Genomic DNA, 23,106 nt, shown 5'->3' with positions numbered 1-23,106 from the left:
GCAAGTTAAATTTACTGATCTGAGATACCATGTTAGATTTCTTTTGTGTCACATTTAGATACCTATATTGCAGACTACTATAATTAGATAAGCCACCACATCAGGATGCAAAAAAAGTCAGTTTTATTTCTAACTGAAGTTACTAACTCACAAACACTTTTCACATAGCAAAACTAAATTTCATTTCATTGCTTGCAGCCATTGAAAGTAAGCAATGAAAAACAATAAATTGTGCCTGCTGTGATATTTCAACTATGGTTGTTAATAGGTGTAATGAATTTCTTGAAAGTTGCTTTCTAGTCTAAACAAGTTGAAAAATAGAGTACTAAGTTCTGTGCATTATAAACAATTGATGCAAGACTGACACAGAAGATGCATTGAGTAAAAAAGCTAATTCTTCCTACTTTGAGAGTAATGGTGAGTAGAGGCTATTTTGCTGATAAAGGTAATTTGGACAGTCATAATCTATATTTAAATTTTCCATTTCAATGAAAATAAGTACATGTGTGCAATGAACAAGCGAGATATATAATTACTGTCAGCTTTCAGACTTCAAGTATTTTATAAAAAATACTTTTACTGCAGTCTGTGATAGTAAAATAGTATTACAGTTAAAAAAAAATAGCTCATCAAAATTCAAAAGAAAGACTTATTATAAGTTTTTCACTACTTCCAATAAATCTATATATAAAAGTTTTGGTGAAGCAAGTCTTCTGATTTGGTGAAGCAAGTCTTCTGATTAACAAATAAAATTCACACTATCGCTGATACAAGCCAGAATGCTGTTGGCCTTCTTGGCTGAGTATGAGCCAAGTGCCCATACTCAGCCAGGTGTTCACCAACACCTTCAGGTCCTTTTCCGCTGAGCAGCTTTCCAGGCACTCTTCCTCAAGCCTGTAGCTTTGCACAGAGCTGTTGTGACCCAAGTGCAGGACCCAGCAATGAGCCTTGTTGAACCTGTGACTTGATACTTGACCGAGAGCTTTCAAGTACTGAGTTTCCACCTACAATATTTCAGTACTGTTTTCTTGACTAAAAAGCAACCAACCAACTAGATTTTATTCTATTTATTGCAATACTATAGTAGGCACTTATTTCTACTTAGCTGAACTTTCTAAAATGTGGGCAGCTGTTAAAAAAAACCCAACAGTATTGTAACACAAATAAATGACATAATCTAAAGGCACACTGCTTACTAGAAATGGTGTTACCCACAAGGGTTGCCCCTGCAAGCTTGCGTTCATGAGACGAAAACCTCCTGAAAAGCAGTGACGGCTTAAGTTTCACCACTGAGTTACCACACAAATTTGATAAAACTGGTTTTCCTAAGTACTGCCTACAAGCCTCCAGATATCCTTGGGAAACAAGAATCTCTGACTGCACCAGCCCCATATGGATACAGTCATCCATGCTTGTTTTCTTTCACTTTGCAGCACATTTTGCTCCACTCTAGACTTATAGACAGGTGATTACCATGGAGCAGTTCATGCAGCTTCATTCATTCAGACAGGGACTCCACAACCACCCACACAACAACCACCACTGTGCTGTACTACACATTCAGCCAATATAGCAACAAAATACTGAAATATTTCCTACCACACCTTTAGACATTGCTGTTTGCATAAAATTATAACTCCCACATACTAAACCTTGTTGTCCAAAAATATGGAACTTTGTCATCAGTGAATGATTACTTCCCTTCTGAGTAATCTACCTACCTAAAGCAAATTTTGGTTGTCATTCTCTCTCTTCCAGAAACATTTCTACACTGTTCAAAGCCAGTATGTTTATGGAAGACAAAGTTATGAGTTTGGAGTAAAATCTCAACGCCAGATTTTACCAGATGCAGATTACTGCTTACAGCCTCCCAACCTGAATTAGCAAAAGTCAGAACAAAGTAATTCTGTCAAGATTACATCTTAGTATATTAATTTCTGCTAATATATATTAATAACAAAAGAAGTTCCTGGTGACTGAAAAAGACATTCAAAAGATCATAAATGTGCACTTGAAGATGAGATCTCATTACGATACACAATTCAGCTTCAAGTAATAATAGGGATCTGAGTAAAAGATTGACATGCTGATTATATCTTGTTCCAGAATTAGTTTGCTTTTTATAACTGGCTAAAATCATCCATTGTAAGAATAAAAGCATTTATAAAAAATAAATTGAAAAGTCTTCCACAAAATGAAAAGATGACTGGCAGAAAACCAGAAATATTACCAATCTGGCCTACAATTTAGAGATAATGACTTATTTGAATTTAGCTTACTAAACGTACAGCCAATAGCTATGACTGAGAAATACATTCTTCATAAACAAAAAGATATGGCTGATACTCCACGTAGTAAAAAGCCAAGACACTGATCCCAAAGCAAAAGAAGATAATACTAGAGGAGGGGTGGGAGAAAGGAGGGAAGACCTAGTTGGTTTAGAGAATCAAATGCGAATAACAATTCTGTGGTATTCAACGCAAAATGGAGGAAAGCGTATTAGCAGGAAAACCAGCAGCAACTGAGGAAGATCTACTGTTCTAGCTAAAAGTTAAAAATTTATCCCTTATTTCCAGATGGAACTCAATATCCAAAGTGCAACAAATAGCAGTGAGAAATGTGTTTGATGAGACAATTCTATTTCCAGGTAGCATACACCGGCCTTTTGTAGCCTCTTCTTCTAAATCATAACTGTACGCATTCATAACAAGGTTTATGCCTAACACTTTTTAAATCCTCCAGCATGTTAAACCTTTTTCTTGTTTTTTTTTTTGGTTTTTTTTTTTAATTTGCTATGAAAATAGTAACTTTTGCCTATTGAAAAGTTAAACTGCTTCCAGAAGTCAGGAATTTACAAATGATTTTATAGTCAGTCTCAACTCCTGCTAGGATCTCTGAACTCTGTAACAGCATACAAATATAATCTCCATGGCAAAACATAAAAATACGATTTAAAACACATATTAAACAATTATACTGCCCAGTGACCTGCACTTAAGAGTGGATTAAAGTATAATACAGTAATTACAATTATAAAATCAGATAAAAAAGAACTACTGGTGAACTACATAAGATGGCTTTGTTAAAATGAAAGAGAGCTTTATGGCACAAATTAATTAAAACAATTATGAAATGCTTCCAAGATTTTTAATCACTTCAGCACCAAGCTGACATATAAAATGGTCCAGCAGAGAAGGTCCTTACTAATCACTAATTTTCAACAGCAGCAATAAGGTCTAAATAGGAATCAATTCTATATCCATTTCCCCTTCAAAATGGTTCTGCATGGTTAAAGAATACCAGTCTTTTAAAATATTACAATTAGAGCTCTTTTTTCCAGACACTTCAACACAAGCTTAGTTCCATGTTTTACAATATAATTAAACATGAACATAATTTTGCCCATACAATTAAGTATTCTTTAACCATAATTTAAAAAAAAAATCATTAGCATGATTGAGTACTTAACAAAGATTGATCACATGTCACCACAGTTTCATCATCAGTTCACTGTATGAATTCCAAAAGAATCAGATTAAAAAAACCAATTAGTGAATCAGTATCTATCACAGTATATTGAACAGTTCACTTGTTCATGAGTTCTTATTAAACAACAGCAGCTGTTTAATGAGAAAATGTATTAGTCTTGGTTGATATTTTGCCTTTTGGAGATTCAGATTTTCCTAAGCAAAAGAGTAAGCCAATTTTTCCCTGCAGTTTAAGAAGTTTAAGCAGCACAGAAATTGAATACCCTTTGGAAACTATGAAAGTATCAAAACTACTCAAGAGGTATCCCTATGTACATTTTGGGCTTAAATCATAGAATCATTAGTAGTTAGGGTTGGAAAGAACCTTAAGATCATCTAGCTCCAACTCCCCTCTCATGGCCAGGGACATCTCACACCAAACCATGCCACCCAAGGCTCTGTCCAACCTGGCTTTGAACACTGCCAGGGAAGGAGCATTCACAACTTCCTTGGGCAACCCATTCCAGTGCCTCACCACACTTACAGTAAAGAATTTCTTCCTTATATCTAACCCAAACATCCCCTGCTTAAGTCTGAACCCATTACCCCTTGTCCTACCACTACAGTCCCTAATGAAGAGTCCCTCCTTAGCACCCTTGTAGGCCCCCTTCAGATACTGGAAGGCTCCTAAGAGGTCTTCACACAGCTTCTCTTCTCCAGACTGAACAGCCCCAATTTTCTCAGCCTGTCTTCATACAGGAGGGGCTCCAGAAATCAAGCTCTGTGCAGCATGATGAAACATTTGTGTTTGAAGCATTGCACAACACTATGGGAACAGGGACCTTTATCGCCTGGGACAAGAAACTTCTGAATGCCAGACACCAGTGTAACCTTCAGAGGAGCAACTGTAGGAATCCCAAGTGAAGTCTGGACATTTAAAGCTTTAGCAGCCCAGAAAGAACACATGGCTTTTGCATCAACTCAGACATTGGAAAGGATAATTCCACCAGTACTAATTCTACCTTTTAGATATAGCTCATTCCAAAGATGAGAAACATACAGAATGGTGGAATTAAATAAGCTATTTCACTGTGGGTAAGCCAAAATATGTATAAAAATTAAAATTTTTAGTTAACTATGTTTCATTAAGAACTTGATCTGCATATATACACATAAACCACATCAAAATTTAAAATACGGATCTCATATTTTTATGTGCATAGATAGCAAAAATACATGCAAAGTATAAATTTAAGCCATGACATGAAAAAACTTTATCACAAGTCCTTACTTGTGGCATTATCTACAGAACTGCAGACAAGTGACCAAGACATTTTGTAACACAAGACAGAAATATGTAAATGAAGTATGATTAGTGGAGCTAAGATTATTTTGTTTAGAGCATTAAACCAAAATGTACTATTGAATGTGTATTTAACTTGCAGTGGATGAAACAAACACATTTACCATATGGCAGCAATAAAAAAAAATTATAAAATTGCTAAAATAACATGGTTTTAAAAGGTGAAAAAACATTTTAACTGCATCAAGGCATAAGTAATAAATATTTTCCCAAATAACACTATGTGGTATTTATTAACTCATTCCTTAAAATATTTTCCATGTAGTAGCTTAAAAAATAATTTCCTGTCTCTTGACAAAACTGCAATTTTTTACAATATTCAAATGGAAATAAATCAGAAATTATTCCAATTAAAATATTACATTTAAGAATACCTATTAATATTCTTCAAAACAGATGGCCAAAGAAGTGTTTACAGTGGACACAGCAGAAATACTGAAAATTACTGAACTTTTGAAAAATGTACCTGGATTCTAAATGAACTTCCTTAAGGAAATGTTAAAATGCAGCAATCTTTTTACATTCTTAGGCATTTTTCCACTACTTCCATTTTCAAAAGGAGGGAAAATTCTACATAGCAACAAGGGTTTTGGATGTTTTTGGGGGGTTAAGTTTTTTTTACTTTTCCATTTCTTGTTATTAAGATTCAAGGGCCAATTCTATAATAAGATTAGGAATTACTGGTGAAAGAATCTGGAACACTAATAACACAGAATTTATTTAACTACAAGAAAACATAAACACGGATCACGCTGTGAAGAACACAGATGCAAACCATGTGAGTTGTTCTATAAAAGATGTAGAAAAAAAATCTTCCCAAACTTACCCTCACAGAAGATTCAGAACATTTATGCTAAGTTGAGTCATCGATACTGCCTTTATAGTTTATTGTAAGGCTAACAAGAAGCCAACATAAACACAAACTAAATTTAACTTTATAATAGGCTATTTTTTTAGAACTGCCTTCTTGCTAATTTACAGAGGATGCTATACAGTTTTAACATCTTTTATCAATGCTTATGGAAACCCAAGACTACTTTTGTCTACAAATGCTTATCCTTCTCCAGATGGCTACCTCGAAAGATTACCAGATGTCTTACAGTAAACCGAATAAGCTGAGACTCTCCCAAGCATGAAACCAGCCAAATGCTAAATACTGCTAAACTTTGGAAACACAAATCCCGAATCAAATCTGGCATTTCCACACTAAGTCTCTTTGGTTTCCAGCCTAAATGAAGTAAAAGTGGAAGACAGCATGCCACATGAGTGTGACCTTTTACAGACATGAGAAATGGTTCTTGACTTAGAGCAGAAAAGCTCTCCTGACATCACAGGAAACAGAAAATACAGTTATAGCAGATTCCTTGTATTATTGAGCAACCTATTGATGTTCCCTCTCAATATTTTTGTATAATTCCTAGAGCAATGTGAATGATGATGAGCAGAGAAATGAGATTGAATAACACGTTATCTTTAGATTCCATCTCATCTGTAATAACATTCTATTAACGAACTAAAAAATTCCATTAAGCATGATTCAATCAAAATTATTTTCTGAAGTTTAAGCAGACTGAGATTATGATTAAATTAACAGAGTAGCTTGGCTGTTTGAAGTCTACTGCAATATTTTACAGTGTGCACACAAGGACAGTTACTTGGAGAGCAGTTGTGATACACAAGGCTGGGCTACTGAAGGTGACTTGAATTGCTAACATAATACATTAACACTCTACAAAGGGTGAGCATCACTTAGTACACTGCTAATCCATTAATGTTAGCATACAATCTTCACAAGCTTCTCCTCTCACACAGCTAATTACTATGTTAAGACACAGCAGCAACAGGAGTATTATTTTCTTCCACATTCACTTTAATTAGCATGAAGGATATTTACAATATATATAGATTGTAAGATTTCTTTTTTAAAAAATAAAGTGCTCACACTGGCTGAATTCATACATAGCTCAATTCACATTAGCCATTCATTTCCCGTTACCTGCAGTATAACAGACCCAGTAAATATAAGAAGACAAAAAAAAAAGATAAATGGAGTAAAGCACAATAATGTATAATATAGTCAAACTATGTCACACTTCCAGCAAAGCATCAACAAGAATCACTTACCTGAGGAATCCAAAAGTTCGTGAAATGACAGCAGTACACATCCACCATCACCTATCACTGAAATAGCTGCCATTGCTATTTGAAAAGGAAGGCACTAAGAACCGGCTGTAATTGACTACCATTACTGTAGCCAAAGCCTTAAACAGTCTTACCCAGAGAGGCTTCATAATCTTCATCCCTGAAGTAGCTCAAAGACGAACAGGAAATACTCTACACAGCCTGATCTGTTGGCCCTGCTCCCTTACTTCAAGAAAGACATGAGTGGAAGTTCAGAGCACTGACTTTCATAGTCTCCACATAACCTAAATATTTCTAGGCTTCCATAATGACAATTACATACTAATCTTACTGTTTTCCTTTTCAAACAGCAATGATAACTTTCTGAAACTCATCATAGGTTCTACAATGAAAAAAACGTGCAATGAAATTTCCCTCACCCTGAAGAATTATAATTCTTCTCTCTTAGAAACTGAACAATAATATATTGTATTACATTTAATATTTTTATTAAAACTAACAATAAGGCTGATTATCAGAATGGCATTTTTCATTCTAAAAACTCGGCAACCGGGAATTTGTTGATATAAATTTCCATTGACTGAATTCAGGAAGTCTATTTACAGGCATTATAATTATATATTTCATTTAATATACATCTAATATAAAAAATTAATTTAAATTAAAAAGAATAATATATATAATAAATTTACAACATTATATTATTATGTTATTATTAATTAATGATTATATTGTTAATATAATATAATCATTATATAATTGTTAAATAATAATAATAAGAAGAAGAATTGAATAATAACTGAATTTAGAGAAGAGATTCAGAGCAGCCCTGTGGAGAAGGACTTGGGGGTGTTGGTCAATAAGAAAATGAACATGACCCAGCAGTGTGTGCTTGCAGCCCAGAAAGCCAACCATATCCTGGGCTGCATCAAAAGGAGCGTGACCAGCAGGTCGAAGGAGGTCATCCTGCCCCTTTATTCTGCTCTCGTGAGACCTCACTTGGAGTATTGTGTGCAGTTCTGGTGTCCTCAACATAAAAAGGACATGGAACTGTTGGAATAAGTCCAGAGGAGGGCCACGAGGATGATCAGGGTACTGGAGCACCTCCCGTATGAAGATAGGCTGAGAAAGTTGGGGCTGTTCAGTCTGGAGAAGAGAAGGCTGCGTGGAGAACTCATAGCAGCCTTCCAGTACCTGAAGGGGGCTGTCCTGGATTCAGCAGTCGCAGTCATTTTTCTCCTTATTAGTAGCTGGTGCAGTGCTGTGTTTTTTGACTTTCAGCCTGGGAACAGCGCTGATAACATCAATGTGTTTAGTTGCTGCTCAGTAATGTTTACTCTGACCAAAGACTTTTTGTGAGTCTCATGCTCTGCCATGGAGGAGGGGAAGCCAGGAGGAAGCAGAGACAGGACACCTGACCCAAACTAACCAAAGAGGTATTCCATACCACAGCATGTCACGCCCAGTATATAAACTGGAGGCAGTTACCCGGAAGGGCTAGATCACTGCTTGGGTTGAGCTGGGTATCAGTGGGCAGGTGGTGAGTGGTTGTATTCTCTTCCCTTGTTATTTCCCTTATCATTATTATTATTGGTGGCAGCAGCAGTGGTTTGTGTTATACCTTAGTTACTGGACTGTTCTGATCTCAGCCCATGGGAGTTACATTCTTTCGATTCTCCTCCCCAACCCTCCGGGAGCAGGGGGAGAAAAGGTGGGCAGTGAGCAAGTGGCTGCATGGTTCTTGCTGCCGGCTGGGCTTAAACCACAACAGGGGCCTATAAGGATGCTGGGGAGGGAGTCTTCATTAGGGACTACAGTGATAGGACAAGGGGTAATGGGTTAAAACTTAAACCGGGGAAGTTTAGATTAGATAGAAGGAAGAAAGTTCTTTACTGTAAGGGTGGTAAGGCATTGGAATCGGTTGCCCAAAGAAGCTGTTAATGCACCATCCCTGGTGGTGTTGAAGGCCAGGTTGGACAGAAACTTCGGTGACATGGTTTAGTGCGAAATGTCCAGGCCCATGGCAGGGGGGCTGGAAAGTGATGATCTTAAGGTCCTTTCCAACCCTGACTGTTCTATGATTCTATGAAATGTAAATACCAAAGTTTATATAAGCATAAAATGACATTAAAAATTCACACCACAAGCAGTTAATCTTTGAAGTAAAATAGGCCGTTTTAGAAATATTTTATGCACGTATTTTGCTACCTGATATACAGAAGTATCCCTTTATATTTTTCATATTCATTTACATTTTTAAAAATACATTTACAAGAAGCTTCACATACATTTACATTTATAGTGCAATATTACACAAATACTATAATGTTTACATTGTAACCTTCCTGTAATATTACATAAACGATGCAATGTCTCCTGTCCTTAATTTTTATTCATTAAAAATACTTTAACAACCTAAAAATGCACAAAGAGCATATTATCAAATATATTATCAAATATTCAGGCAGTGAATATGTGCAGGCTAACCCAAAATCTAGTATGGTAAGCACTGGGACAAAACCACCACATAGTTTTGTGTAATGAAAAGATAGAATTAATCTTTCCAAGCAGATTATCAAATATACAAGAAATATTTTTTTCTATCTCATCACTGACAGGCTAATGTTGCAAATATATGCCTGGTTCTGCTTGGCAACATTTTGTTAATACTTTGTTCATTAATTTAACAAACTATCAAGAGAGTATGTTTAGAATGGGCAAGCATTATCTCTTGCATTTCATTTAATTAAACTTTGTTCTAGCAATATGACAGTCAGCATTTCATGAAGGGAATTATTTTAAAGATGAAGGTAGAAAATATTTCAAAATGCCCTGCTAAAACATGAAAGCATAATCTAAAATTACCCCTGCACACACAGTAATTTATCTATAATATTAAAGATGTTATTTCCAGAGTTCATAATTAATTGGATTCCACAGAGAAATTATTCAGGCATTCCAGATAGCAAAATGATGCACAAAGGCACAAAACATAGTGCCGAAGGACAACCATAAACAACCACTGTGACTTGCCTGAATTACAACAATCATTGAGCTTACTGTGAAATGAATACTGGCTGCCTTTTGTATGTGGTCATTACTCTGCTGCAAAGAAATTGCCATTGAATTTTGATTATATTGCCTTAATAAAAGGTAATGAAAGTGGCTCATGCTCTAGTGGCTTTCTTTTAAATGATACACGACAGTGATCTTGCAAAGGCCAGTGTGCCACAAATTGATTATGACACCTCATCTGAGGAAGGCGGTGTTACCCCACCACTGTAGGTAACTGCAATGATGACTTGACTTCTTGCAAACATTTTAACAAAACCCTTTCAGTGAAAAAATTAGAAATTAGATTTTAAGACTTACCATCGATCCGACTAACAAGTTCTTCCAACATTTTCACTTTCTTCTGAATTCCTGGCTGTGCAAATGTGTAGTTATCCTGAAGAAGAGACCATAAACAAGTTCGTACAGAGAAAAAAACCAAACAAAACTAAATAAACCTTCTTTTCCTTCAATTATGTGTCTCAATCCATCTATTTTTCTATGTTTTCTTAAGGTGTTTGTCTTGTTTTTATGTTTTCTAGAACTGCTTCTACAGGTAAGTAGTAAATCATCACACTGTATAGTCCTACTTCAAGACCCCATATCTACCAGTATACTGTACAGATATTACTGCATCAATTGCTCTCTACATGCTAATTTAGTGCCCCTGGATTTACAGCTTTCTTTCAGAAGTCCAAGTACTTTTAAATGGCTGTCATCTTCAATGCCAAATGTGCCATACTAGAAATTTTTTTAAGGTAAATGTTTTCTCATAAATTTACTATTCTATGCCAAATAATGTAGGAAATATGAAAATTTAGACCCTAATCAGTTTCAGAGTAAGAAACTGATCTTTAGAAATTCAGAACAATAACTTCCAGCAGCCCAGGAAATCAAAAAATTATTTTAATGGAACCATAACTGTTCTGAACCCAAGGTTACAATTAATATCATGAACCAAAATCTAACACACAAGTCATATAGCTAAAATGGCAGGGTATTTGCATGTATTTGAATGTATTAACTCTACCTGGATTTTTTATTTCTGGATTGCAACTTCACAGCACATACTAGAATTTGCAATAATGAGAAGGAGAAAGGTACCTCCACTTGATCCCCAAAGCGATCAATCTTTTCAAATATATTTTTTAAAATACACAGCAATGCTTCTGAGTATTTGACAATACCTCAACTCATTTTGTTATGGTTTTCTACACAGGAAGATTCAAGAAAAGAAACTTACCAATCTATATTTTAAAAGAAAGTTTCTACATAAAATTGGTTTCTTTGTAACTGCTGCTTACACAGAAAACCAGGGGAAATGATTTTTTGTCTCAGCTGCTATTACTTGAATATGAAAAGCAATTGGTTAACTGAGTAACTATCCAAAAACCAATCCTTAAAAAAAATTTCACTGATGCTGGAATATTTTCTTTTGATTTCAAATTTTAACTTGGCCATAAGAGTAAAAGGGGTGAATATCAAGTTCATTTTTATATATCTTGAGAAATTTTTGGTTGGTTGGATGTATTTTGGTTTTTGTTTTTTTGTTGTTTTTTTTTAAGGCCATACTGACTTCTTGACTATGTTTACATGTTTGTTTTGTTGGGGTTTTTACTTGCTTTTCTTATTTTATTTGCTATTTAATCTTAAAATCTCTTTGGGAAATAGCATATCCATTTTCCTACACAAAGTACTCTAACAATGAAAACAATTGCAAATGCATTACTGCTCTATTAATTTATTTAAAGTTAACTGGCATTTCTAGAAGCACTGTACTCAAATTACAGCAATATGATACTCAAATATTTAATCTATAACAAATCCACTAAAAGCCAACACAAAGTTAAAATACTACTACTTGGATCATTAGTCTCTCCCTAGGTAGTACAACTCTAAACAGTGATCTATGAATCTGAGAGTGTTTTCTTTCTCAAAGTATCATTTACTCCATACATACACAAAAATGCAACCCAATACTTCGGGGTTTGGGTCTGAAAACAGGTAAGTTTGCTCTTCAGTACATTTGATATTTTGTCCATTCATTTCATAGAATCATAGAATAGTTAGAGTTGGAAAGGACCTTAAGATCATCAAGTTCCACTCCCCCTGTGATGGGCAGGGACACCTCACACTAAACCAATGTCACTGAAGGCTTCGTCCAACCTGGCCTTGAGCACTGCCAGGGATGAAGCATTCACAACCTCCCTGGACAACCCATTCCAGTGCCTCACCACCCTTACAGTAAAGAATTTCTTCCTTATATCCAATCTAAACTTCCCCTGTTTAAGTTTTAACCCATTACCCCTTGTCCTATCACTACAGTCCCTATTTCTCTGTTCATTATTTCAGCTGCAAATGAACACAGCTGGGATTCACTCTTCTACTGGTGCTAACTTATCTACCTGAAAAGTTCTTCGCCGGCTCCCCCAGTCGTCTCTTCTAACTAAACTATACTGTACACACTCCCTCCTATGATACTTGTAATGGACTTTCTGGAGCTTCCAAAACTGTGAGAAGGATGCTGTAAACACAAAAAGTATTCTGTTATCTACTATTCTTGCTCCTTATGTGCTTCTAGGTGGGGGAAAAGCTAGTAACACAGTTAAATAAGAAAACTTGTCAATCTTGGGAAATTCATGAATTATTGCTCAGGCCAATACAGAAGTACAATGGTTAAGAATTTATTTCCTATATCATACCTTTTAATTGACAATATCATCTTTAAAATTTGACTCAACTTTAATTCCAACTCCTCTACCTCCTCCCCACCAAGAGGCACAGGGAGATAGGAACTGAGAGTTGTGGTCAGCTCATCACACTTAATCTACGCTGTTCCTCATGGACCACAGGTCTTGCAAAAAAGCCTGCTCCTGTGCAGGCTGTTCTCCATGGACTGCAGTTTCCATCAAGGCATCTCCACCTGCTCCAATGTGAGGTTCTCCCCAGGCTGCAGGTGGAGATCTGCTCCACCATGAAACTCCATGGCAGGGGCACAGCCTGCCTCACCATGGTCTGCACCATCAGCTCCAGGGGAATCTCAGAGCTTGGAGCACCTCCTCCCCTCCTTCTTCATGACCTTGGTGTCTGCAGAGTTGTTTCTCTTTTTCTCATTCCTCTCTCACAGCTGCTGCACAGTGGCTTTTTACCCTTTCTTAAATATGTTACCACAGGGGCATGACCAGCATTGCCAACGGGCTCAGTTTTGGCCAGCAACAGATCTGTCTCACTCCTGGCTGGAAGTGGCTCTGTCTTGACACTAGACCTTTTCTCACAGAATATGCTCATGCAGCAACCCTGCTACCAAAACTTGCCATGTAAACCCAACACAAGTTCTTCACTGACTTCTGAAGAAAAAAGTATTCCAGTATTCAGCTTCCTACCTATTCCCCCACGCAGTTGTGGGTCCTCATAGGAGCATTTCATTATTCATCCTGCAAATTTTTGTTATGTTTCCTCATTTATTCCTTGTGTAACTTTGGCCATCAATATTAACTGAATTACAAACTCTGAAAGTCATAAGTAGTTAAGAACAGGGATTGTCTTGCCTCAAGAGACCTTCCGTGAACAGTTAACATAAAACACCTTATATTTCTAACCACTGTTTTTGAGACTTTCTAGCAAGCATTCATATATGACAAAGTATGCGTAAGTACAAGACAGAATCCATGATAAACATAAAATATTCATGCGTGCATTATCTAAATTCCTTGAAGTTCTGCTCAGATAGCTTCCAACATACTTTCAGTGAACTATGCTAACCTACTTCACAGCTGAATGGTTGTAATAACTAGTTCAGAATCCAGATACATAATTAGTTTCACCTTATGGAGAAGGTTAAGACTTGATAATGTCACAAGGGCTCAAAACTTGCTTCAGCCTCAAATCTCTGTGTTATTAGTCTGTACTTATTCTGTAGAGGCTAGTACAACCACCTTGCCACCCTGCAATTACAACTAGGTCTGGCAGGACTTCTCAAAAACATAATCATTATAATTTAAAATAAAATAATTCAATTATAGGCTTCACTAAACTTGGAAAATCGTGTGAGGTAATTCCTTTTTTACTGTTGTTTTTTAAGGTTAGAGAAATTCTAAATGGCAGAAACTTGATTAGAAAGTGAAAACAAAAAAATGCACTGAACAAATTTAACTGGGACTACTCTCCCACACTCACATAATGAAAGCGAGTTGGGGCACAGAGGGGAGAAGGAAACTTTGCAGTCTTTACCTAAACAATATCCCCCATCTTTTGTCTTTAAACAGACAATAATAAGATAATTTTAAGAGAAGAAGGAAGATGAAAAGGGAAGGGAACCAACCTTTCATGTCACCAGGGCAAGAGAAGTAAAACCAGACAAATGGGAAAAAAAAATACTGCCAATAATCTGACGACTGCAGCCAAAGCACAAGTATATGCACAGTGTTGCCCATCTTTTCAGGTCATATATGCTGTTCACTTACAATGTACTGATCAAAATATGAGAACTATTTACAGAGCAAATAGAAAGTTTTGACACAAAGTCTTCTTCCAGTATTGTTTGGTTGGGTTTAGTAAGATTTTATCAGTCAGATCACAGCTTTTAAATATAAAGGATACATTAAGCAATATGTATACAGCATACCTAGATGTCTATTTTCTCTACTGATATATATTTAAGCATTCCTATAAATCAGTTTAAGTATGTTCAAGTGTATTATCACATGAATGAAATACATCTGAAAGGAAAAAAAGCTTCCAGAAGTTGTATATTTATCACATCATATCAGAAAGCAATTTTCCCAATTTTATTTTTTAAACCCGTGTAAGTGTTTCCTTCACATATTTTTGAATCTTCTAAGCAAACGCCTATCAAAAGTCTTCGTCCACCCTGTTCTCAAAGTTATGCAAAAGGTGGGGGCAGATGGGAGAGAAGCATGACACTTAGATAATGATAACCAACATGTATAATAACACCATCAATGGTAGGCTGTTTACCAAATAGGTTTTTCGAAGCTGGAGATTGCAACATAAACTCAGTCTTAAACAGAGTATAGGAGAGTGTACACATGCACAAGAACGAACACACAAGTGTGCTGGAATGTGCTGGAGTAATCTGTATGCACATATTCCATACCATGCTCCATAATTACCCTAAGATATTTTAAAAGATCTTTCAACCTCTGTAATTGTTAAGCCTGACTTTTGAAAGCTTAAAATTTCCTAAGCAGTAGGAAAGAGGTTTACAAAGTGTTGTAGTCCAAAATTTTCTATACAGAAAACAGTACCTTACTTATTCCTACACTAACAGGATGGAAAGAGACACATCTTATTAACAAGTAGATACCAATTCTCATGTTAAAATAGTATCCTTAGTTTCAGAATCAAAGACGCAATCTTCTACTGAGCTATGTAATCAAAACCTCAGTTTACACAAGTGGATATATTATAAATTACAGAAACTTCTAAAGCAGCAATAAAATAAATGCTCAGGGTGCAGTTTTGGATTACGGGGTATGCCAATAAAAACTGAAAGAGCTAGAAATCATAAATCACGAGCACTTAAGTTCCCAAAAGCTGATGCTGTAAATTTTAGGCATAAGATATTTTTATTCTGAGGCATACTTATAACACAGTATATTTAATCTAAGCCCCAGAAAACAATGCCCCTTATATAAGTGCTCAGAAATGATTACAAATAGATTTATTCCCTTCCTGAAAATTTTACTCAGAGATAGGTTAGAAAACTTTGTTACTGGCTTCCAAAGAGACACAGGCTCCTTAAGAGCTTCTGAAGATGTGGGTGCTGAAGCAAAACTACAACCCTCAGGGAAAAACTTCAGCCCTCAATTTTTTATTACCTGAAGTCCCAAGAAAAGCTTATTGTTACAAACTTAAAATCGGTTACCGGGCAAAAAAGAACTACCTTGGTTTTTCCCTTTTATGAGCAGTCAGCAGCAAACGACTACAAGGGACAATAAGAGTAAAACAAGCCTGCAGTGGTATGCTTACAGCATTTATTCATTTTCCAGTCTGCATTATTGAGACTTCCCTAACTCAAGGTGGTATCTTGGTAGTTAAGGCTGTTTAAAGATTTTCCTTCAACCAAATTCAAACAGTTCGTGTTCTAAACCCATGTAAAATCTTTTAACCTTTGACAAGTAGTGCCTCATCTTAGTTACTCAATTACTCTTTTTTTTTTTTTTAAGCCTTTCACTCAGCATTATTACAAGATACTATCTAGGTCTTGCATCAGAAGAGGCAGAAAGCAACTACTCCCTATTCACCTTCTTCGTGCAGCTCATAATTTTAGACTCGAATTATATTCCTCCATTTAGCTAACTCGTCCAATCTGAATATAATCTGTCGTCCAGAAACTGTTCCATGCATTTGATCACACCTATCTTGTTCTGTTTTGTTGTGGGTTTGTGTTGGTTTTTTTTTGTTGTTGGTTTAACTTTCAATCCACCATTTCAAAATGAGATGGACAGAAGGGATTAATACAGCATACAGAATACTTAGCACAAGCTCATTTTAGATTTTAAAAGTAGCAAAGTGTTGGATTCTCTTGAGGAACACCTGTATAACTCCTCCTCCTCCTTATGTGGTAACAGGCAAGGCTTACAACATGGATACTTAGCTTCTTTATGAATTTCTAGTAAAGGACTTTATCAAAGTGCATTTTGCAAATGCAGCTAAACTGTACAGGTGTTCACAGGCTCACTGACTCCTTCCAAAAGCTGCCAGATTTCTGCTTTTTTACAGGAGTTACAGAAAATATTAAATAATGTGTGGTTTTATCCTTTGACCATTTATCCTGTTTATTTTCACACTTTCTACAAACTTTCTGGATGTGTATGCCTAATAGTCTGTACTCTCCTGAATCCTCTTGAAATCATTCTCAAAATCTGATGTCATACCCACTCCATTCCATTCTTCTCATACCAAAGCAGTTCTGAGCATTGATCTTGTTTACCCATTACCAGAGACCTTCACAGGACACAATCAAAGATACGCTTCTAATTGAGCAGAGTCAGCAACTGCCTCTGAAATTCTTACTGGACATCCTGAAACATAGTATCCTAATGATGTATTCAATCTTCTCAAACTGATGGGCAGGAACTTAAGTTTTACAGCGACTAAGTAAGCCACTAGAAATTTCAGGAGGGTCCCAAAAGATGGACAGACATGGATAGACACTAATCCAAACTCAGCAATTTCCATGTAAAACTTATTGTTGTAGCATACTTCTACTATACAGTTCAGTGATACCACAAACAAAAGATTTAATTGCAGTTCTTCTAAATCAATTTACAATTTTTAGTTGCAAAGTAGATATTTTGCAAAGTATGACTCAGGCTCGTTATTAATGACAGTCTCAGTGGAGACCGGTTTGAAGGACCATTTATTCAAAAAGTCTCAGATGTTGTCACATCAAGAGCTTCAGGATCCACTCTAAAACAATCCAGCTAAGGCCAGATCATCAACAACCACAATACGGTCATTGGCTGCTCAGACTACATCTACTCAGAGCCATATACAAAAACTACAGTACATACGCTTTTTCAGTATTTCCACTATTCAGAGTTTTGAACAGATGATAGCAGATATGCTTTAATTACTGTCACATCAAAACAGCAGGCCTAACTTAACAGCTGTATTAATTACACTTAAACAGCTCAGTTACAAGTCTACTCTGAGTTTACCAACTTTCTAGCATTCTTCAATAAAATGTATATTTTTTTTCTTCAGGTATTAATAAAGTATTCAAAGAACTCTATGCAGAGGAGCTTCAAACAAGAGTCTGAAGATCTGAAGTTCCTTTGGAAAAGGAAAAATCACAGAGAATGACAATACTGCATGTGTTTTGGCCTCAAAGTCTGCCCTTAATGGTATTCTTAACAATAATTTATGTGTATTCTAACAACATTCTATTGAATTGAGAAAGCTAAAACCTGCTTACAGAAAAATTTCTAGACACTTGCTCTAGTTTTTCTTCTTTTCCTTCACTCAGTTTAAAGCACTATAAAAATAGTATTTGCTTCAACAGATTTTGTAAAAAATGAGAAGCAGATATCTGAGCGTGAAAACAGAAAAGATTCTGGCACCTGCTGTGGCCACGCTTATGTTTCACAAGATTTGAGTCTCACATATGATACACAGACAGAGTAACAGAAAAATACCATTTAGGGTATCATTAGATAAGTGCTTGCTAAAAATGTTGAGGTTGTCCATTTCTCATTAGAAGGAAAGCCCTTCTAGAAGCCTGAAGAGGCACAAATGCCTGCCCTAATTGCAAAGCCTATTTCTCATTACATTTCTCATGTTTATGATTTTAAAATTAGTATCTAAATTTGAGAAACTGGAAGTTTAAATTAAACTTTTTCATAATTTAGAAATAGCTTTATGGAAGCTACTGATAATGAAAAGAGTAATCCCAAAATAGTGTTTATTCATTAGAAGTCTCCAACAACACAGTCACTTTCAGCAAAGCAGAGCAATCTGCTTGCAATCATCAGCTGTCATCCCTATAATTTTTATATATATATAATATATATACATATAAATACATATATATATTAGCATTCATAAAGTTTACAACACAACTTGCACTTTAAATCCCCCACAAAAAAATAGCTATTATTCTTACAAGTGTTTTAAAACACAATTCTGATCAAGCAAATCCACTGGTTTTCCTTAGAATAGTTGTAGCTTCAAGGAAAAAAACGAAACACCATGTTTTGTCATTCCCAGTATACAACTTGGACAAGACACTAGCATAAAATTAGCAATCTAGATTTCTGGAAATTACTAAACATGGTTATTACCATATAGAAGTTCTCTCTCACAAATGGAGCTACAGCAATAGCAGCTGCAGGAAGAGACACAAAGAATGAATACGCAGCTCAAATATTAACAGACCTATGTACAGTAATAATTACTGTTAGTTTCTGACAATACCTGACAGGACTCCCATATTTCTAAAACATACATTTCTAACTGGCATTAGGATCTATTTATGTAGAAATTGGAGCACTACTGCAGTACTGTCTTTCAGTATCAGCTATATGATTTTAGCTGAGATTCTGAAGCCTGCTTATGAAACAGATATCATATATCACATTTCCCCTGAACACACCACAATTGAAGTGCTGTATTCAGCTGACGGGAGGAAAGCCTACTTCCTCCATTTAGCCAAGATTACCAAAAGTGCTGGGCTGATGCACACCCAGAAATCCTAGACAAAAATCACACCACATTAGCATTGGTAGACCTTGCAGTGCCTGTGATACAGAAACTTGACCCATGGCATGAAATCACATATGCAACAGACAGGTGGTTCACATGGCAAGAGGGAGATAACAGCTAGATGCAGACACAGTGCATATTCCTCTTATCTGTCAATCTTGACTAACGAACCTATATTCTCAGACAACAGATGTGCAATTTATCATAACCCTAAACTAGCTGCCAAAAATAACCGCAGACATAATCAGAAAGCTTATCTTGCAGGAGTTTAACAAAAATGTTCAAAGAAAGCTATCTTCAACCTAATTTTTTTCTTAGAAATAAAATTTTGGAAGGTCCTATGAAGAATTTTCAGAAGAACCGTGGTCAGTTATCTCTGTATATACTTCTCAACATTTGAGCTGCATATTCATGCTATTTATCTCTTACCACAGACATCTGAAAGGCTTTCAAAGCAGCATTCAATCCATCCATCCCTCCATGCATCCAACTTGAGGCACAGATTAGCAACAACTTTCAGTAACTGAGGAACAAGAAAGAAAGAACTTTGCTAGAATCCCTCTGTAGATCATAAGTCAACAGCTTTCAGTAACTGAGGAACAAGAAAGAAAGAACTTTGCTGGAATCCCTCTGTAGATCATAAGTCTTGCTATATAATCAGCCATAGAAATAGTTAAAACCTACATCAGCATACGTTAGTCCCAGGAAATTAATTATTTCCCTTTTATTCTAAAAATTTCCAGGCCCTAATAAATAATTATATTAATATTTTATTGCTATTTTTAATACATCTGGTTAGATCATTATAAAATGCATATATTTCCCCTTTGGTTATTTTATTATACTTGAACTTAAAATGAGGAGTTATACTCTATACATGAACATTACGTTTTCAGATGGCACAGATCAGCATGAACTTTCTATTGAATGTTAACGGGACTCTGTTGAGGAAAGATTCTAAAGGACGTTTTTGTAATAAAAAAGCTAATTGTGATGGATATATAAGAATTTCTACTTCACTAAATGGAAGAAATACTTCTGGAGTAAATTCTAGTTTTCCCATATGTACAGCCATCATTACTACAGGTGAAAATGCAAGAATACTCATTCAACATCTACAATTTAGAACTGGGTTAAAGACAACTGGCTTTATCATGAGCATGGTAAACTGACATCTGAAATGTTTTATCTTTTGATTGTTCAACTTGAAATGCAAGACAAAATCTAGAATACCACATCCAGTTTTAGGAACCCCGATACAAGAAAAAACACGAATAAACTGGAGCGAGGGCACAAGGTCACCAAGATGCTCAGAGGTATGGAGCAAATGCCCTGTGAGAGGATGAGGGAACTAAGACTGCTGAGAAAAGAAGGCTTCAGATGCACCTAATAGCAGCCTGCTAAAACATACATTACCAAGACGGTTTTTAATAGTGGCGCATATTAGCAGGATGAGAGACAAGCAGCAAAACCAAACAAGAAGTGCTTCATCGGGCTATAGGGAGAAACTTTTTCAACATGAGGACAATCAAGCTTTGGAACAGGTTAATCCCCCGAGATTGTGCAGTCTCCATCCTTAGAGATTTCAAGACCCAACTGGACAAAGGCTGAGCAACTCCATTTGACCTCACAGCTGACCCTACAGGATAACCTGTAGAGGCCCCTTCCTACCAGAATTATCTTATGTTTTATCCTATGATCCATCCTATGATTTTAGAAGTTTTCATTAATTTTCCTGAAATAAGTGAGGTATAGTCTTTCTGTGACAAGAGCTAAGGAAAAAAATTCCAGCATGTATAGCTACTTGGGAGCCTATAACTAGAAAGAACAAACTGAGAAAGAAGATGCAAAGTAATCTAAGAAAATATTACAGAATAAACTCTTGTGCAATACAAAATATTAACTAGTGGAAAAGTTCTGTAAAACTCTCTAACTAGAGCCAAAGACATACTTCAATAAAAACCCTCAGATCACAACAAAATATTAGTGAATCTGCTAAAGCAACAGATCATTTGACCAAGGTTTTTATTTCTCCTCAAGGCTAATGGCTGTAAGCATGTCAGGAAGCAACTGTCATGCTGCTCAATGTCAACACAGTCTCTCATTCAAGAACAAATACGTACTGTTATATTAGAAATAAACAGATACATTAGATAAAGAGGGGAGAGGGTAAGATGGGTGAGGAAAGGAGAAGTAATAGATATTATGTGTCACAAAACCCAAACAAGAAATACATGTTTCTTTCTAATATCTTTGACAATTCTGGAACCAAGAAAATGATACAGTCGGGATGAGTTTTTCTCTTAAGAATAACATAGGGATACAAATACAATCATTCTTCCATTACACTCTTATGAGTTTGAAAGACACACACATCTAACAAAAACTAAGCAAAACAAAACAACCTATTTAGCTCATATGACTAAAGAATTTCACAACAGGACCCTAACTGTTATCAAAGTACACTCTTTAAACTTATCCAGTACTAGTAGGCCAGTACTTGCATCAAATGTAAGCCTATGCTGATGCATAAATTAAGAGAAATATTCTGCAGAGATTTTTCAGCTGCACTTATCACCAAATCATATATTCCTCTTCTTTAAAATCCCTGTACAGTTTATTCAGACATCTCAAAGTATCAGTAGTCATACAAGAGCCTCTTGTGACACACCTTCACAGAGAAAAGTCAATGTAATAGGGCTGCTCTCAATCCGTTCATCCCCAGTCTGCACTGACATTGGGGATTGCCCCAGCCCAGGTGCAGGACCTTGCACTTGGCCTTATCGAATTTCATAATGTTCACATGGGCCCACCTCAGAGTTGTCAAGGTCCCTCTGGATGGCATCCCTTTGGAAAAACAATCTTTATTCTGTTTTTTAACCTCTTCCTTTCAATTAGCTGATTCCTCATTGGGTTAGTTCTCCCAACTAACTCAACCTGCAACTACATGACCATTCTATCTTGACAAGTAAAGTGGTATCAGCACAGAAGGGAACCAAACCAAGAGAATGGGAATAAAAAAAAGTAAAACCTTTCATTTCAGCAGTACCTGTCAGCTGCACTGAATTAACTGTAACATCATTAGTCACACCACTGGCATAAACTTTCAAGCCTGCTTTTGATAGACAAGTGCATCCTTTTTGATAGATGAATACATCCAATTCATAACCATTCCATTTATATAACAGCTTAAATTTTCATCAATGCAGTTTAATTCCATTACAATTAATTTCAGTATTCTGCTTATCAGTACTTGACAGTTTTGTACAAAAACACAATTTTAAGGAGAAAATATGTAATCTCTGAACCTTTTTTTCTAGAAAAAAAACCCAAACATTTCAGAAGGCCTGTGACAAAAGATGTTCCAGAAACAGGTAAGACAGCTGGAGGGCTTGCATTTCTTTACCTGGCTTTCTTCCTTTAAAGTGGATTTCAAGTTCTTACTTTTGCCTTCATCAATTTTTACATACTTTTTGGTATGTAGTCAAATATTTTAAAATGTAGTAGTTCTAAAAGACTGAAATAAGAAAACCATCATTTTTTACAGGAATCAACATGAGAAGATGACTATGCTTTTCAACACTGCTACACAAAACACTGAGCTACTTATTTGATCTTTAACAAGGAGAAATACACTTAAAATACCCTAAAAGAAGTCAGACTTCTGTTTTTTTACTCAATTTTATAACAATTTTGTTACAAGTTTATGCCTTAGCCAGCCTGCCTTAGCCAATGCAACATTCATATTAAAACATAAGTCATAGGTAAGAATATGTTAAAGCACTTTTAAAAATACTAAATAATGTAAGGAAAGAAATAACAGACAATAAAGTGCAATCAAAATAAAGAATCTGG

At 35.8% G+C, this 23,106-nt stretch overlaps 1 protein-coding gene and 1 long non-coding RNA gene across 4 annotated transcripts in view; one reads left to right on the top strand and one right to left on the bottom strand.

Moving 5' to 3' along the window:
- The window catches only part of LOC133222823 (uncharacterized), a 252,588-nt gene that overhangs the window by 95,028 nt on the left and 134,454 nt on the right, over window positions 1-23,106 (top strand). The gene's annotated exons all lie outside the window — the stretch shown is intronic.
- TBC1D22A (TBC1 domain family member 22A) overlaps window positions 1-23,106 on the bottom strand; it is a 165,999-nt gene that overhangs the window by 75,358 nt on the left and 67,535 nt on the right. For all 3 annotated transcript variants that reach the window (XM_061372891.1, XM_061372893.1, XM_061372894.1), the window contains one exon: window positions 10,345-10,420. In XM_061372891.1, the coding sequence (XP_061228875.1) occupies window positions 10,345-10,420 (76 nt within the window). The remainder of the gene's footprint in view (window positions 1-10,344; window positions 10,421-23,106) is intronic.

Source organism: Neopsephotus bourkii, unplaced genomic scaffold, assembly GCF_033783945.1.
Source record: "Neopsephotus bourkii isolate Nb327-2 ecotype Australia unplaced genomic scaffold, CSIRO-AGI_Nbou_v1 NB_1624, whole genome shotgun sequence".
Lineage (NCBI taxonomy): Eukaryota > Metazoa > Chordata > Aves > Psittaciformes > Psittacidae > Neopsephotus > Neopsephotus bourkii.
This window is presented reverse-complemented; position numbering and strand designations above follow the sequence as displayed.